Below are 18874 nucleotides of genomic sequence, written 5' to 3'. Positions count from 1 at the left end.
GGTTTAGTTCAATCCACAATGCTCTTTGACTGATTTTTCTGTTCGTGGCTTCCCAGAGTTACCCCAAGAGCAGACTGCCAGCAGTGCTGCCCTTTGCCACCAGCTCGTCCCAGCCTGCCAGCAATGTGGGCTGATGCTGCCTCCTCAGCACGTTTGCAACCTGCTTTTCCTGTTCAAAACAGGTCAGAAAATCATCCCATCTCCTAAACCATTACAAGAGTCATTAGCCTGGTCATTACAAACCTTCTGGAGGCTACAATATCCAGCACTGAACTTGCTCTGTAGCTGGAAGATCTTCAGGCCCACTCCAGCAGTGAGCTCCTACACTGCAGCAGCAATGTGCTGTTTTTCCAGAGTAGCTGTGTCTGACAAGGAACCGCTGGTGGAACCTGGTGCCAGTGAACAGAAGGGAAAAAAATAACAAAGAATCTACAAACCCAAAATATTGCCACCACTGCATGCACAATTTCCCCTGTTGTTAGCATACTCTCTGTGGTGTATCATCAGGGTCTAGGTCTAAGGCCTTACAATTTTCTTTCTTCCCCAAATCATCTCCAAAATAGTCCCCATAACCTGAAAATTTGGAATCCTTTCTTTTCTGGGAGCTTACTTCTTACAAGGTAAGATCAGGTCACTTTAAAAAAAACCACTGACATGCTGTTATCCGTCATAAATATCTTTTAGCTGAGCAAAAAAATTAATTTTAAAGACAAACAGAAGTCACATTTCATTGAAAATATGGAAGCTGCCATCCTTATAAGCCTTCTCCTCCTCACAAGCAAGAGAAATGGTCTATTACTGTCATGAGAACTACCAGGTGTAACTCTAACTCTAGTTTAAGATGTATCTCCTTATGGCCTGCAGATCATCATCCAACTTGTGCCCCAGATCCCATCACGAATATGATGTACTTGACTTTTGATAAAACATTTTAGAACAATTTAAAAGGTAAATACCACACACACAGAGCACTGTAAGCATTCTGAAAGTTTATATTCCCAGGCATAGATTTCTTGTCAGTAAAACTAAACAAAATTGATTGTTTTTCTAAATTTTTGCATTGCTTTTCAAAAAAAACAAAACCAAAGCAAAATAACCAACCAACCCCACCCCAAAACAAACAAACAAAAAAAAGAAGTAATGACCTTTTCAAGAACATTTTAATTTAATGCTATTACTACAATTATTATGCAGTGTAGCTTGTGTGGATTTTCACAGTAAAGTTCACAATTGCACAAGGACTGCATTGCATCAAACAAGAGAAGGACACACTGAATCCAATGGGAATGAGTCCCATATTTTCAGGGCATGTTTAACTAAGAATTCCTTGGACTAAGTGGTACTGACCAATGTTATGCTCCAGATAAGGCTCAGACTGTCCTTTTCTCACTTTAACCTCTCATGCGCTGACCAGAGATGAGGAAAGAGCTGTTCCTTGCCAGCCTTTGCACCATGCAGTTCCACCACATCTTTGCATTTCTCCCACAGCAGAATTTTGTGTGCCTGCCATCCCTACTGAAAGCAGCCCCAGAGAGATCCCCAACACTGAATTAGTTCAGAAAACAGCAGGAAAAGACCTTACTTTTCCTGACAAACCCACAAGGTTTTATTCAATGGAGCAAAGACAGCTAAATTCTAATGCTATTCCATTGCACACAATAGAGATTTTTCCAACAATCACCCATCATTTCCATCAGTTTTTTGGAGCTTGTTGCAGAAAATTCCTGTAAGACTCCCCCTCCCCAAAATACTTCAGTTTTCCTCTCTTCAGTTATTCTGTTATTTCCTTCCACTTCTCACCTGTTCTTGTTGATAGTAGTAAGAAGAAATATAACAATATTTCCTCATTTCTCTCTTGCATACTTTTAAGTATTTTAAATGTACCCAGAGTAAAGATTTTGAATATTTTTCACACAAATACAAATTTTAAAAGTTACATTTGCATGAAATTCAAACATCTTAAGTTATTTTAGAAGGGAATATACACACACAAGTGATCTGTGACAGTAGCACATTAACTTTTCCCCTACCTCCAGCAAGCAGAAGATAAAGTGCTGATAACAGGGAATGATTAAAACCAAATAGCAACCAAAAAAAAACCTTTCAAAAGTTACAATGTTATAACAGCCAAGCTGGAAAGGTAGGGATCAGTACAGGAGAATGGTATAAACCAGAACAATTGCACGTTCATCAGATCTATTGTAAAAGCTGCTTTCCCAAATGAAAAGCAACACAACATGTTCTTCTTATTTTCACTTATTGCTCAACAAGAGAAAAATGTCCTGGAAGGTCTAGGAGCAGTAGAAGGCCCAGTTTAATGCTCCCAGATTTCAAAGCAACAGAAATTTACAAAGACAACTCCCGTGTTTGAGGGTTAAGGGTTGTGGGTGAGAGTGTTTGTTTGTTCCTTTTTTTAAATAGTGGAACTATTGATATGCAACTCCCCATGCTTCCCCAGTTTCTCTTGAAAAAATTAGGCAGTTCCGAAATGTGGCAAGTGCTAAAGCAACTCAAGATCTAATGCTAAGCATTAAAAACCTCTCCCCATTTTTACACTTCTTTCTATACTATCTGCACACTCTAGTGTGAGTGAGTATCTCGTGGGATCCTCCACAAGGAGAATTCTCAAAGGCTCTCAGTTTATGGTGCTAAACACAACCAAAGGAAATTACCTGAGAGACAAGGATTAAAACCAACAAGAACAACAAATTTACTCTCTGCCAACAGTAGTTTACAATCCTCAGCAGTGAGGAGCTGAACGAACAACTTGAGAAAGTTCTCACCTCCTTGAGAGCAGCCCTGCCAATATCGAGGCCATGTTACCACACACGGGAACCAGGAGCCAACCACAGGGCCAAGGGCAACTAAATCAATCAGCAGAGCAAAGCCACAGCCCTCGGCTCTGCCAGCTGGGAGCAGGGAGCCATCACAACCAAAGGCTGGTCCAGCTGAGGCTGCAATCATATTTGTTGCTACAAAATTTAATCGGTTGTAAAGCCTTGACATTATGCTGCTGCGTTATGTTATCTTTCTTAAAGCCAGAAGACTAAAGAGTCATTTTTATTTCATTTTTGGCCTAACACAGTATGTTCACATTGGGGTGACACTTAAAGCACTCCTTTTGTCCAATCATTGCCACTGAATCTCTAGCAAACATTTTATCGATTTCTTTTTGTACAGCAGTTTGTAAAAGTTAATTTTTTCAAACGCAGCCAGATACAACCGTGATTTTCACAATTTGAAATCAATTTGTACATTTCAAAGCAACTATCTTGAATATCAATGAACACGTAGAAAACATTCAGAATAGAAAAACAAGAACAAATTTGAACAAAAGAAAATAAAACCAAACGAAAAAAACAACACAACAAACTTAAGTCAACAATTTTATGAGCGGCAAAGTGACCTCCGATTTTAAGGCTAACAGGCAGCAGAGTGTTCCCTGAATACACTGAAGCTCCTGCTGCAGTTGGGAACACGGAACTCCCGGCTCCAAAGCAGTTGCGTTTCAAGCCCCTTCCTTGCGAACCCCGATGGAAAGGGGACATCTACTGGCAGCAAAAGATATTCGCTCAAAGACGCAGCTAACATTAAATCGATAGAATTAGAGCAGGACATTAGTAATGTTTACAGAAGGGAAGGCATTTTATTTAAACTCTACTTTTTATTATCAGCAAGCACACAGAAAGCAACAAACTATTTTTTAAAAAATAATGTATTTAAAGTAAAATAATTATAATAACACAGCAATAAAAGAAATGGTAATTAGCAAGTCTAAATTAACATATTGTCATCTTTATTTGAATAGTTGCATTTCAACTGCATATCCAGCTAAAAAAATACAGTAGCCCTCACCTGATTATATAAAAAGAAAAAAGGGGTAAAAAGTCAGGTCTCTTGTTTAGTTTGGATTATCTTTTTAAAAAACTTTAAAACAAGTAGATCTAAAAAGGTGACATTTTAAATAGACTACAGGCAAACCTGCAGACTACAGACATATCAGGAATTTTCTGCTTTAGAATATTTCAAGTTATTCATAGATGCAATCAACCTTTAGAAGACACTTTTAGTGGTAGACTCAAAATACTTTTTAACAGATTTTGTCAAATACAGTTCTGTATAAGGCAGGACCCAACAGGTTAAATTGCCAGGCTTGCAGTTCATTTAAAGTGACTGAAATAGAACAAATACTATTTCAAAATGAAGGTGCTGAAAAGCTTTTTTCTTCTAAAAAAATGAGGAATTGAATTTCACTAATAAAATAATTGTTGAAAATACCTTAGTTTACATAAACAAGCAAAACTTATAAGCCTGTCTTGGGCAAGTCTGCTCTGCAAATGAGAAATCCCAACAAGAAACACCTGATCTGGATGCACAGCTGCAACTTTTGAAATAGACAATGGCCATTTCAAACTCTTCAGTCTCATCTCGAAAAAAAATAATAAGAATAAGCTATCTTCTCTCTAAGCTGGGCAGGAACATCCCATGGGATGGGCCAACATAGAAATCATTTCTAGGTAAAATTATCAGTATCAAGAGAATGGAATTTTAGAAATTACTAAATGAATCATCTCAAAAACAGCACTATCAGAAGTGTGAAACTAGGAGAAGGAGTACAAACAACAGTAATTTTGCTCCTCAGTTATACAACATGGCAACACAAATGCAGGTGAGGGAGCTTGCTGATTACAAGCACAGAAGAAGCTTCTTTTTGAGAATCAAATTTTGTGGCTGAGTGTGAGGACCCTTTCTTTAACAACAGGAAAAGACAAATCAAGTTCTTTACCAAACTTCCCTTCTTCTTTGGTGAAACAGTTAAAGCTTTATGTCTTTTTAAATTTTTCTGTTAAGCTACATGTATGTAAAGATAGTGATTCCTCTGATAAGGCTTTGCAACACAGCACAGTCTAAAACTTCAATCACAAGAAGTAAAGGCATTCATCAAAGATTAAAAAACACTTAGGCCTTACCCCAGGTTCCTAGCCCTCTCCAGTGATGGAAGCCGTCATCCAAACACGTGTGCTGCAAGTACTTATCTTCCATCTGTGAAGGAGAGCTCTTGGACTTGAAGCCAGCCCATCAGCTATAAAGCGACTGCAGCACAATTACAGGTGAGCAACGCCAAAGGGACGCTGCTGGTGGCTGCGGCTGCTTCAGAGGTGAAGCTGAGGGGTCACTGTGAGCACAGCTGAACTGCCAAGAGTTCCCTGCCTCACCCCAGGGCCCGGCAGAGCCCCCCAGAGCTGAGGCACGAAGCCTGCGGGCTGCCCCGGCCTGGGAGGGGCGGCTCAGAGCCGGGCAGGGCCAGAAAACTTTAAAGGCCAAGTCCGGCCCCGCCCGACCCCTCTGGCCCTGGAGCCGAAGCCCCGGGGGAACTGGACCGCTCCGGCACGGCCGTTCCGCTTTTACCGAGCAAAAGGGCGAAACAAGAGGCGGCTGGCGGAGTTTCAGCCCCCGCTGGCCGCGGGTGCCCGGCCGGGACCGTCCCCTCACGGGATCAGTCCCCCCGGTCAGAGCGTGGCGCCGATAGCGCCGAGGTTGTGGGTTCGATCCCCGGGTGGGCCATTCACGAAAGGGTTGGGTTTGATGCTCCTTGTGGGTCCTTCCCGACCCGGACTATTCTGTGATCCTGATGGATTCCTGCCTCATCCACCGCCCTATGCCAGCAGCACTTTGGTTTTTACCGTTCCTCTCTTTTCCCCCTCTTTTATTCTTTTAGACAAGAGCGCAGTTTTCAATACAAGCAAGAAAGTTCAGAGGAAGAGCAGCCCCAGGTCTGGCCTCTTGTCAGGCCCCCACCCGAAGGACTCTGGGCCACCCAAAATGCTGTCACTGCCCTTGCAGTCATTTTACACAGATAACTGCTAAAAATGACACATTGCACCCATGTGCCACGTGTTAGGTTTCACACACAAGAACACACAGCCTGAAACATCCCCAAGTTCACTTTCTAGATCTGATTTCCACTATCTCATGCTAAACAGGGAATAAAACAGCAGTGGGTGATAGACAGCTAGGTACATATTCTGCACATGGCAGAGCCTCTTTGCAGTTTTGTCACGTGGGCGTGGGACTGCACTTGAACTGCGATCATTATCAACTAAGCCATAAAGGTGTTAAACTAGTAGGGGGAGTGTTTACATCTAAATCATGTCTGATGTGACTGAGGTTCTCCATTCCAGCTCTGCCTCAGCTTGCCAAGGAAGCAGAAAACCACAAGTTCCATATCAGTTTTATAAGAGGAAAAATAGGAATCTTTCAAGAGCCTGCAAAGCCTAACCAGCTGGACCATGGCAGACTGTGTGTAATAAATGGACTACATAGCAACCAAATTTTCCTCCAAGGCACAATGACAATGTTAATTACCATTGTGCAGTCCTTTCTACTATTCAAATTACTTTAAAATTATGATTTTTGATAGACTTCACCAAGACAAATCTTGAAAATAGATTAATGCAAACATTCCCACTTCAAAATAACGAAAAATCTTTCCCTCCAGTCCTACCCGGTTGTTCTGGAACCTAATTTGGGAGGTTTTGATGATGAAATGGCATGTGGCATGAGAAACTTCTGACTAGAGAGAAACAAACCTTATCTTGATGTGATTTCCTCCCCTTTCTCCATTTTCACTACAAAAAGGACGACTGGCTCTATCCTGACTTAAACATAGCATTTTGGGTTGCACAGAAATGCAAGTGACCCATTAGGTCAATTAAACGCAAACACGAACACAATTTCAAGTTCAATACTTTGTTTCCTCTGGCAACAGAATGAGAACACTAAGCATGCATGTAAACAGTTACATCATGTTGCCTAAAAAGTGTTGCACTACAAGAGAAACAAGCATCATACAGATTTCTATCTTACCAGGACAAGCAAAAAGGCAAAAAACCCCCAAAAACAAAACCAAAAAACCACCAGGAAAGTCACACCACTGGCACAAAGTACAAATGCTTATCTAAATCTAGGAGAAGGGAAACGTGTAAGGCTTTTTATCAAAGACTGATGCTCCGGGAAAATACATTAAACCAAAGTATAAGTTACTTTCAGAGGGCAATGCACATCGTAAGCATCTCTTTTATTTATTGTAATATAAAGAAGCATACATCATTCAGTTCTTTAAAGTACAACTCAAATTGTACACTAACAAAAAAGATCAATTCAGGCATCCATGAACATGTCAACAACAGAATTCATTACATTTTGCTCTGCTGGTATTGCACTTGGAATGGTTTAGAAGTAAGGCACAGTAAAAACAAAGTCATTTAGTGCTTCTACAGCAGATGTCTTTTTTTAAACACATGCTACATGACGTAAAAGTACTTCTAGCTTATGTATATACACACAGGGAAAAAGAAAAAAAGCATGCACTAGAGAATTCAGATTTCAACATATCTTGTTGTTTCATAATATACAAATAAAGTAGTTTAAAGATGTAAACAAATTGCATGCACATAAACTAGAGCAAAATCTTTAATACAGTATCTGAAAGCTATTATGCTTAAATAAAAAAATATAACTTATTAGTACTCAGGTTTATGTGCCACTTTTGTCCTGTAGAGATTAAAAATTCAGGGCTGGGGGCAGGGATTTATGGGTGGGCAGAGAGGATTTTTCTGGTTTTGCTGTTGGTTTTATTTTTTTGCTTTACATGTTGGCAGCAGTACACTGGTAAGAAGGTCAAATATGGCTTTTGCAAAACAATGTCTCACGAAAACATGAACAAGCACAATTGCGTTCGGGATCCAGCATCCTGATATTTTCCAGTCAAGAACAAAATGAAACAAAAATCAATATGATCTACGCTTTGAACTGGGTAAGCCATGCATTCCAAAAGACTTTCCTAAAGACATTTAAACTCTACAAGAATGAGACACTTTGTCAAGTGTAAACTCTTAAAAACTAAACAGAGAAGAATCTGAACGACTCAAGCATCGCTTTCCACTTCAAATGCTACTGAGTAAGTTTTGCCCATGGCTGTGGTAGCTGAAGTGCTATTGGACTGTCTTCAGAATTAACTACATGCCAGGAGCGGGTTTGCTTCTTTTTACACAGGTACATTAGAAATTAAGTAAATTAACTGTATCATTTTTGGTTTCACTTTATCTTTGGCATAGGATATGCCATTTTTCAAATTAAACACAGGACATGCACCACTCTGCATTCCAACATGTTATGCTGAAAAGGCACATTTGTTGCTGCCTGGGTCGCAAGGGAAGACTTCTTATTTTGCAAAAGGCACGGTGTTGAGTGCAACATCCTTTCCTCATCCTCCAGAGAGTGCTGAGTTAGACCAGGTACAATTGTACACAGCGGCTTCCCAGGAGCTGTCCGTTTTTCTCAGCCACTGCTTTCTTAGCTAGATCCAGGCTTGGGAAAGTCACCAATGCCTCACCACTGGGCTGGCCACTAAAGTTGTAAAGCATGAGGATGGAATCTGCTTGGAGCTGCAGTGGTACAAGAAGACAAAAGAAAAAAATTATTAAGACCAGAGACAACACCTGGAAATGCAGTTTTTAATGCTGGGGCATTTTTTAGTGCATCTGGTTCACTCCACTCCTGTGTCCTTGGCGAAAATATTCTAGATATTAAGAATGAGAAGGAATCAATGATTAAAGGAAATTCAGCTTTTAGCTTGGCAAACAGCAGTAGCTCTTATTCTGCTGGTGTGCTGAATACAGTGATGTAGACATAATTCCATGCAAAAATTTTGCTAGAGAAGCAATTGAGATTAAAGGTTGATAAGACAAGAAAGTTAGGTGTTAATAGGAGGTGAATGGAGCAAGAAATCCAGGCATTAATAATTCTTGTACTATGTGGACTACTGGCCAAGTGACAAAGGCTATTAAGGCACGTCAGTACTCACACACAAAGTTAAAAAAAACCCCAACACACATGCAAAAAATAAAAGAGCTGTATGAGTTTTGTGTTGGGAGAACGAGCTGAACTTAACACAGGTATACAGTGCTAAGAAGATTTTCCAGAAAAATTAAGTAAAATTTGGTGCAATCCAACTGAATTAAATAAATATTTATTGTAATTTTAACAAGGCTAAGAAAAAGCAGGTTAGTAGATGAGATTATTTAGTCATTGCAGTTGATTTACTTTGGAGGGCATTTGCCTTCGTGAAGTCTTAAAAGGCAGTTCCAAATTGCTGAGTTCAAAGCAGACATCCCTGTCAGCCCTATTGTACCCCATCCATTTTCCATAAGATGCAGGAAATTCTTCCAAGCTAAGTTTGGAACTCCTGTTTGTTGGATAGAAATGAATCTCAGTGAAGTTTCAAAACCAGAGACTGAAGGATCAAAAGCTCAGCATACAAGGTTAGTTTTTTTGAGAAAACAGTGTCAGACAAAGCTATGCTGGAAAACCAACCAGTTTTATGAATACTAACCCAATTCAAGTTATGTTCATGTGACATATGTCCTCTTGAGTTTATAAGAGGTTAAAATATTTAAGCATTTCATTTCTGTAGAATTTTTGTGTGTCTGGTATACTACAAGAAATAGCAGACTTCCCATTTATTACCAATAGCATTTCATTCATATATCATATCATATATCAGCTTGACATTCAAACATATGAAAATAAAGCAAGTACATGCCAGAGCTTCACTCACCCAAACACTGAGCAGGCAGTAAAAATATTCTTAAAATATAAGCAACAGCACACTTTGGAAACCAAAAGCATGCGTAAGGCAGTTAGTACAAACTTTCTATCATTTCTTCTCAGAGAACTAATGTTAGTCAAGAAATAGCATGCAGAAAGATATCCAGAAACAGAAAAAACCCATCATGTCTAAAGCCCGCTTCAAGTTTGGAAGCAATCTTGGTTTATTTCAGAGTAACACTCTCTCAAAGAGAAAGCTGTACCTAACTTGGGTTGAGCTGCAAATTTGAGTTATAAGATGCTCTGCTCTAAACCAGCTCTTTGCTGTTAATCCACATGGGAATTTATTTACCATCAGTCCAGCTCAGAGTCAGCTAAAAACACACATGGAGCGCAGTTAGATTTCTGAGCACAGAGGAGAGTTTTAAAACATAGTTTGAATAGCAGTATTGGTGTAATACCAATGTAGGGATCTGGAAATTCATGTTATATAAGTTGCATAGAAAGTCAGCAGAGAAGTCTACACAGTCTTCAAGCAACATGATTAAAAGAGTTAAATGAACCCCTTCAGTTTCACTTTAAGACATACTGGGTTTCAGTTCTTATTTATAGATATTTCGGGAGAGAAATAGATTTTATGTATGTACATGTGTGTTTTAAAATAAGATTCAGATTAATACAAATCTTTTTTCTGGATTTTTTTGTTGTTGTTGTTCTAAAAGAGTGGTACCTGTATAATACTACTTTGTACCACTTAGAATTCAGATTGAGCTACTCCATGAATTACCCAAAGACTGTTTCCATATCATACTTAGTAGAAATCTATTGCTGATCTGGTTTTTCACTTAATCACCAGACCATGCAGTCTGTCTGCTCCCAACAGATCCAACATGAGAAAACAACTCATTTGAAAACAACTGACTTGATGGTACATTTGTCTGTGAAAGTAATTCTCTCAAGGAACAGTATTTGATTGCCATTTTAAAACTGAAAGATTGTTCTGGCTTTTTCCTTAAGGAAAAAAAAAAATACTAACTAATCAGTAGCATTCTGAATGGAATACAGTAGTACTGTGGCATCATTTACTCCACATAGGCCATAACAAAATTTCTCTAAGAATTATCTGTTAGTGCCAGAAAGGCAGGCAAGTTTACTGTTAGCAAATCTAGTTAGTTGCATTAGAAAGTGACTATACCCAAAAAACTCTTCTGAAAAGAATAATGTAATAGCTCACATTGCATTAGGGAGATCAAGAAAGAGAGATATTAATCTCTATCCAGTCATATGGTACAGAAAAGACAAAGCCGGTGGTCTGGGGGTTTTTGCACACGCATTTGTGTGTGCTTTCTAGCAATATCAGGGGGAAAAAATCATCTTCTACCACTCTACTAAAAGAAAAATATTGGGCTGAAAGGTTCACATGAGAAACAAGCACTAACAAAGTCTTCTGGAAGTTTAACACACCATCTGAGCAGAACCAGGCAATCACACTACCTCCACCACTGCTGCCCCATCAGCTACGGATCACAGCTGGCCCATTTCCTTAGGTTAGTTGATTTTTGAAGCAAAAAGACTAACACCAGGATCCCAATGCAAGCTACTAAGGGGGGAAAAGCCACAAGCAGAGATCTCTGTATCACCAAGCCCTTTTTTCCCTTCCCATTCAGCTCTGGAGACCGAGGCTCTCCAGTCACATCTTACCTTCTTCAGAAGTTACAAAGAGTTACAAACAGACCCACTCTTTCGGTGCTTGTAACACACTCCTGGCTTGATCGCTCAGCTGAATTAGGCCATTGTAGTCATCTGGTGCATACTACAGTACAAGTGTGACATGGGACAATCAGCAAGAGAAGGAACAGTCTGGCACAGCAAGCCACACAGACCATCATTTGCAACCACAATTAAGAGCATCAGCTATAATAACTGGCAGGAGACACTGAATTGGACAGAAACTATTTTTATGCAAGATAAAAAAATACATCAATTGTATTACTGGTTGTAGAAATAAAGTAAATGCTTGTGGGGAATATTCTAAACTATTTGAACTGTTCCTTATCAAGGAAGGGAAATAGACCATGAAGTGCTCCTTTGTCCCTTCTACTCATGAGATGGCAGCACCAGGTAACCAAACTTTTAAGTTTTCATAAGCACAATCATGTACCCAGTAATGGCTCTCACTGTGACAGATGAGCCTCTTCCAGCCTGCACACTGAAATGGGGAATTAGAATAATCGTATGGATCTCATTCAGATATTTTATGCACTCATGGAAATACGCTGCAGCTTCTCTAGGGCAGAGTGACAAACACTTGAGCTGCAGATAATACTTGTACTACATAGACTACACCAATGTAATAAAAGAAAATCAATGCCCTGGCATGAATGCATTGACAAGGTAAAGTAGCATTTTTGGTAGTATAGTATATTTCTACATTGGAAAAAGAAATAAACTACACAGTGTAACTGCATCATGATAGATTTGTAGAAGTAGTATATTAAAATAAAAATAGTGACTGTACATAACAGGCACACCAACAAATTAGAACAAAAACCTCACATGCGAATCAGATCTAAGAATTATTTGAGATCCTGAATCTGAACAGTAATCACTCATACTATTGGCTTGGTACAAATATGACATATACAGTCAGAAAATACATCTTGGGGAATACGAAACATTGTTCTTAGCACATAACCTTTCCAAAGCACATATCCTGGAAAGGGACCAAGCATTCTTACACATGCTGCAAACACTGCTTGAGTGGCTCCTATAATCCAGAAGACAAGAGTGTTTATCATAACCTGAGTTGTAGAATATCTTTTCAGTGGCAAGAAGAGTTTCCTGTTTCCCCCCAGATGGACTACCACTAATGGTTTTGCACTAACACTTTAGATGATTGCCAAATGCACACAATGTAGATGTCCTATGCTGCCTTTTTTTTGATATTTCTATCATACAAAAAGTCTCCTGCCAGCTTAGGGAGAAAAGGGTATTATATTTGGGCATACAGGACATGTATCCATCCAAAGGGAAGTTGAAAAGAAAAATACCAACCATCACAGGATACACCTTCCACAGAAAACAATAACCAAGAGCCCAGAGAACATAAAAGAAAAGAACCCCCCAGAATTTTACTACTGAATTCTAGCCACCTTCACATCTAAACCCATGCCATTAAGTAAAAGACAAATATAAGAAGTATTTTCTAGATAGTCTCTGCCAGGGCAAACAGACCGTGCAAATATTAGATTTATCAGTTCCCAGACCTGCCCTTGAAACAAATCTACAAAATGTAAGTTTACTGTTTGGAAGGAATGTCTCAAGATAGTACATACTTTAGATTATCAGTAGATGTACAGTAGGCAAAGTTCTACACTCTTACTCTTGTAAGGGACAGTATTTCAAAGGTTACACTTGAAGTGCAATAAACAATGTGGAAAACATAAAAGTTGGAAAAATATCCTGCACAGAAATGTCAAAGTTGTCAGAGCTTAGACAAAGATCTAAAGAAAGTGAAAAATCAAGAAGAAAATAAATTCATCAAAAGACCTAGAAATAAAAGTAGCTTCTTATCACAAGGATAAGTAAGAGACTGCACTCAATTAAAACAAGCTGTAGAACAGTAAATTCTTCAAATGAAATGAAAACTACCCTAACTTGCTTAAGTACATGATTGTGAATCCTTCTGATTCTGTCTGCATTTCAGAACCCCTAAGAACAAAACACAAACATCCAATCACACAGGACCAAACCAAGGGTAAACTGGTTAATAAAGACATAGTATACTATACTTTCTCCTTGAATTTTCTTTTTCTTCAAGCTATTTTATTTCTTTCTTCTTCTCTTACTAAGAGAAATATGGGACTGTCTTCCCCTCACAGACTGTGCACAGATTTAACCAGGTCACTAACCAGAAAGTCATTGATTTCCATTTCATTTTTGCAGTTCCTACAGTGAACATTCAAAGCTCAGTCTAAAAACAGCACATACAAAGCAATCTAGAGAAAATAACCCACTGCTAAAATAAAAAAAAAACCCAGCATTAAAACTGGAAAGTATATTTAGACACACTCCAACTGGGAAAAAACAGGAGCAAAGAAAAGAAAAGGGAAATATCATAGGCAAAATGGTCAGTTCAGGACGGCAGCTACAATTCTAGCCCAAACTACCCATAAACTTTACAGCAGAATGGTCCCCAAAGGGAACTCTCAGACTCTGGAAAAAAGCCTAGCTGGACTAAGTCTGGAACACAGAATCAGATTTAATGGTAGGTAACTGCAACCTTTAGCACAAGAATCAGGAGAAATACCCTAAACTGGCTTTGCCCCTAAAAGTATATCAATTGTACCATAAGACTACCAATACAAACACCCACAGCACCTGAAAGCTCTGTGGAAGAGATACCACCTCAATGTTCTGTGTATCAGAGACTGAAACAAGTAATGCCTGTTCCCAAAAATACAGAGGGTGCAACTTTAGTCTCTTGCTTCAAGCGTGGGAGGCAACAGACAGAAACTGTAACCACTAATATATTGTTCCCAGTCTCACAGATGCTTTCTCCACAGGGGCAACATTTCCAGGTGGGAGATAAATTTAGGAATAAAGCAAAACAAGAAGCATGCTCTATTCTGAGAGTGTGGGGGTGAGCATCTAACAGTGTCTGTATTGCCACATGACTTCCAATACCAGTATGTGGGAATTCTTCCTCTACCACATCCCCTTTCCCTTCCCTATTGAGAAGGTGCAATGCCTAGGATTGGCAAGCAGATGATGGGGTATCCCCCTCTCAGACTACAAAGAATCAGATTTCAAAAGGAACCCAAAGGAAATAGAGAATACTTCTTTGTTTAAGCATGCATTTCAGAGAAAAAAATCCCCTAATCCCTAAAAAGTCAGTAACAATGAAGTCTGCTGTCCTGATACAAGAGAGAAATGTCGTTAATGCCCTTGGAATTTAGCCATCCATCCACCTCCCTTCACTTTCTTGTTACTGTTTTAAGCACAAGTCACCCTCCTCCCCTCCAACAGCAAGCCTTAAATTCTGGGTCTCTGAAGCCTTGGAGGATTAATATACTGCATAAACTCTTTATAGCTACAGACAGAAGACACTTAAGCCCAGTACAGGTTTAAAGAACACTATTTATTTTAAGCTTTTCTTGTGTAGACACATGGACACCCAAAAAGAAGTCCCTACATTTCCATCGTAGCTTTTTCAGGAAATTCAGGGGGCTTTAAAAAAAGTTCAGATGGTGACCATGGCCCCTAAATCTTAGTAATCTTCTAGTTTGCTTTTTTTTAACTACTGTAACTACACACAATCTACCTAAATAGCAAGTCTGCTTTCTAAGAACTAATCCACAGGGTCTTTTTGGCAGGCGTGAGTTCACTGCACATCATGCCAACCTCCAAGAAACTGGGCAAGTACTACTAAATGCAAGCTGAATCCTAGCCAAGACAACAGCTGTGAACTAGTTTTTGGTCAGCTAAGACTATGGGCACAGCTAAACTGCATCTGCTTTTACATTAAACTAACAGTTCTTGTCATGATACCAACTCTGTCACTATTTGCATTCTCATAAAAAAAAAATTTTTAACACCCCACACCAACAACCCCCCCCCAAAAAAACCCCAAACAAACAAACAAAACAAATCAAACAACAACAACAACAAAACCAAAAAAACAAAACAAAAAACCCCCAACCCCAAAAGAGTCAGTATTTGGAGACTGAAATATTTCTCATTGATTCATTTAGCAGCTAAATAGTAAAACCCATTAAGTATTTAGCCACTAAATAAAGAAAAATAAAAATACTTTAGTGAAAAATTTTGTTCTGCTATGCACCAACTTCACATTAATCCATCAAACTACTACCCTACTACTACTCTTGTTCATTCACTATTTACTAGAGTTCTCTCACTGCTTCTACAACTGTACAGTGATGGCCTAAAATAACACTGATGAGTTTTATTTTATTACTGTATTTTATTACTATATTTGCACCACTTCTTCCTCAAACTTTACCCCATATGATATGGAATATGAGTTATTTTTCTGAACTCCTGAAGAGTCTCCTCATAATCCCATCCATGGATCCCTTACTTCATAATGCCCAGAGACCAGGATCTGCTGAGCAGCTGGTAAATTGCACAGTGAGGGTTTTGTTGTTGTTTTGGTTATTTTGGGGTTTGTTGTTTTTTCAGTGTGGTTTTAGTTGGCTTGGGTTTTATTGTTTTTTCAGTAATCCTTTAATATTGGACTCAAATCAATGGCCCTATTGCTTTACAGTACAACTAAAAAGCCGTTTAATGCAAATTACTGAAACAGAGTACTAATACTAGCTCTTTTGAGGATTACAGTACACAACAATATTATACAGAAAGGTGATGGGGAAAATTACCATCTCCCTGATTTACTATTAAAATTCTTACCAAGTTTTCAATTGTTTAATCCAAGTTACAATAAATACATGCAAGCTGGAAGGAATTTTCACCAATAAAAACAAGAAAACAGAACTACAAGAAGAAATTGAGCTGCTGAAACACTAAACAAGAGGCTAATGGTAATAAAACTAAATGAAAATCAAAATGCTGATCTGCAGACTTTTAAATTATTTGTTTTTAGAAGCATGTACTGATGTTGAGACCAGCTTGTTGAAGCCCATGGTAGGCAAAGTCTATCTCTTAAGAGGCAGGTCTGGTATGAAAAGTGCTTTCACTTAAGTAGCAACATGTGCACACATGCAATATACACAGCCCATGAAGCCTGAAGGAAAAAACCAGAGGAGAATAAAGCAAGAACTAAAATTTAAACCCTGTTCCTTTCAGACAAGGACACAGAAAGACAAAAATCACCCTTCAATCTCAGCATCCCGATCTGGTTCCCATAATACCAACACTGAAGTCCATTGAATACCAACATCAATTAGTCATACAGAGATTAAAACCATGCCCAAACCACTGATGATTATTAAGGGCTCACTTTATGAACGAGCAGAAGCATCGTGCAATAAATCCTTGGGCAGCAGCAGAAAATGAAAAAACAATGTGAGGAAAGGGAAGAAAAAAAGAAAAAAAAGATTAGTTATTGCTCCAGAGATGTTATATTGTCCCATTACAGTAAGTCACCATCTCTTTTTCCCCTAAAGGAATGAATGAGTATAAAACTAGCATTACCACATGTGGGATTCCAAGAACAATTCAAAAGAATTCCTTGGTTCCTTTATAAGATTTTGAACCCGATCTCATTTGGACAACATCTTCTAAAGAAATCAAAGAAGTGACCAATTCAATAACAGTAACTGATGATGACAGGAGGTTGCAGGAGCAGAATATAGTTTTCACCTTGTGGCAAAATTTCTGTTCATCTAACCATTTAATTATGCAATACAAACACCAGGAACTGCTCTCCAAATGCAGGAACAAGGAAAAGGGCAAACTGAGCACCAGACACGAAGTCCAGATTCACTAAACTGAAGATTTAGTGAAAGGTAGAGATGCTTGAGATTGTCACTGACTTGTTCAATTCACAGAGTGGTTGAGGCCACATTTTTCAAAGGTGCAGTTACACTTCTAGCTGAATTTAATTTAGCAAATAAGCTCCCCACCCTAAGGCTTTAATATATCCACCATCTAGTCATCAAAAACCCCCATCAGTAGAAAACAACTAAAAGGCAAAATATCGATGGCTAAACAATAGGATGAATGATTATTACTTGTCTGGACATCATGAAAGCCACAAATAACTGAACTTGGTTTGAACTCTGGAAATATCTGTGGAAGAAAAGCCCTGTTCGTCAAAATTCACCACACTTTTTATGTGACAATCTTTTTCCACTGAAAAACTGAGTATGCAAAACTGCTTTCAAAACATAAATGTAACATTCAAAAAGAAGACACAAAAGATAGGGCACTGCATCTTTAAGACTCAAAACTTGGAACATACACATTTAAGCATCTGTTCTCAGTCTACATTCATTTACAACCAGACATCTGGCTCAGCAAATTAAAGCTCATTGTCTTTGAAGAATCTTAAGGTAAAAAAAAAAAGAAATAAAAAAAGAAAACATACCATGCCTGAATGTTTCCTATTAACTCTAGCAATATCACTGTTATCCAACTTACAGAATGTTGAAGGACAAACATGCAAAAGCCGTTGCCTTTTAACACAAATCACTTGCAGTGGTTTGAGAGCCACAAAGAGGATTTTAAGTCAGGGCTTCCAAGTAGTACCCAAAAGGGCAGAGTCGGTAGCTGTGTAAGTGGTGTTACCCACAGGAGTTAAATACTCACCAGAATACACCATATTCAATTATCTTTCCTTTTAGCAAACATGTTATGACAAAACAGGGATATAGATACAATATCCTCTGAGACAAAAGGCAGAAGACATGGAAAGAGCCATTCCATGAATTCAAATAAGTGCTGCTGGAAAATTATGTTTGTAGATGGTGCCTTTTTTTTTTTTAAACTTATCAAGAAGGTAAGTTTCTGTTCACACACTTGAGAGCATTCCATCAGTCCATACAGACTGAAGTTACCTATAGTATATTTGCTATCAATATAGACAGCTTGGACAATACAGATTTCCTTCAGTTTGCAATGTAATACAGCTTTAATGAAAGATATTCTTGCATGTAACCAAAATAAATTAGCACTTCAAACAGTGTTTGACTGAGACATCTGTCTCTCTCCCTTTCCAAGTCACCACACCCAGCTCACAGCTCTCTGTACTACAAATCTGCAAACTGTAAGTGTTGAAGGTCAAACACTGACCCTACCAAAAGGCTTCCACCATCAAGTGGCCACGACTGAAAACTTTTGGCAGCCCCCACTTTCCTGTGCCAGGCCCTTTGCAGCCCCACTCACACTGGGGCTCTGAGGTCTTCAAACTCAAACCCCAAACCCAGACACCAAATCACTGCTTCCAAATTAGGATTTGTTTGTTTAATAAGAAGCAAGGCAAATCGTGTGCTACACTTCAGTCTGCCAGTTAAATATACAACATGCAGCTTGCACACTTGTTTGGCAATTTCCAAAAGCACTCACTTGCTCAGTTTGATCTCCACTGATCAATTCCCAGAGGTCCAAATATCTCTAGGAGAGGTACTGCATACTAACCTGGTACCCCTGGAAGAAACTGAGTATCTCCTTCATTCCTGTGTTATATGGCAAGCCCTGCATCCGGACTAAGGCTCCAGGCTGGGGCAGGATTGGAGTGTGGGTTGCAGTGGCAGGAGGAGACACACCAACCGGGGGGGCGGCGACG

The 18874-nt window shown here is 39.0% G+C and overlaps 1 protein-coding gene across 7 annotated transcripts in view; it reads right to left on the bottom strand.

Annotated features, from left to right (window-relative positions):
- Positions 1-7057: 7057 nt before the first annotated feature.
- The window catches only part of ESRP2 (epithelial splicing regulatory protein 2), a 46437-nt gene continuing 34620 nt past the window's right edge, over positions 7058-18874 (bottom strand). For 3 of the 7 annotated variants that reach the window (XM_017741005.1, XM_017741008.1, XM_017741007.1), the window contains exons 16-17: positions 18727-18845; positions 7058-8447 (exon numbers count right to left, since the gene is read on the bottom strand). In XM_017741005.1, coding sequence (XP_017596494.1) covers positions 8289-8447; positions 18727-18845 — 278 coding nt within the window. In that variant the 3' untranslated portion in view covers positions 7058-8288. Of the gene's footprint in view, positions 8448-11310; positions 11423-16588; positions 16623-18726; positions 18846-18874 lie in introns of those variants that run through there. The other 4 variants (XM_017741009.1, XM_008638778.2, XM_017741010.1 and 1 more) reach the window with 3 other exon arrangements.

Source organism: Corvus brachyrhynchos, unplaced genomic scaffold (assembly GCF_000691975.1).
Source record: "Corvus brachyrhynchos isolate BGI_N302 unplaced genomic scaffold, ASM69197v1 scaffold26, whole genome shotgun sequence".
NCBI classification, from domain to species: Eukaryota; Metazoa; Chordata; class Aves; order Passeriformes; family Corvidae; genus Corvus; species Corvus brachyrhynchos.
The sequence above is the reverse complement of the archived record's forward strand: the minus strand, read 5'-3'. Positions and strand labels throughout refer to the sequence as shown.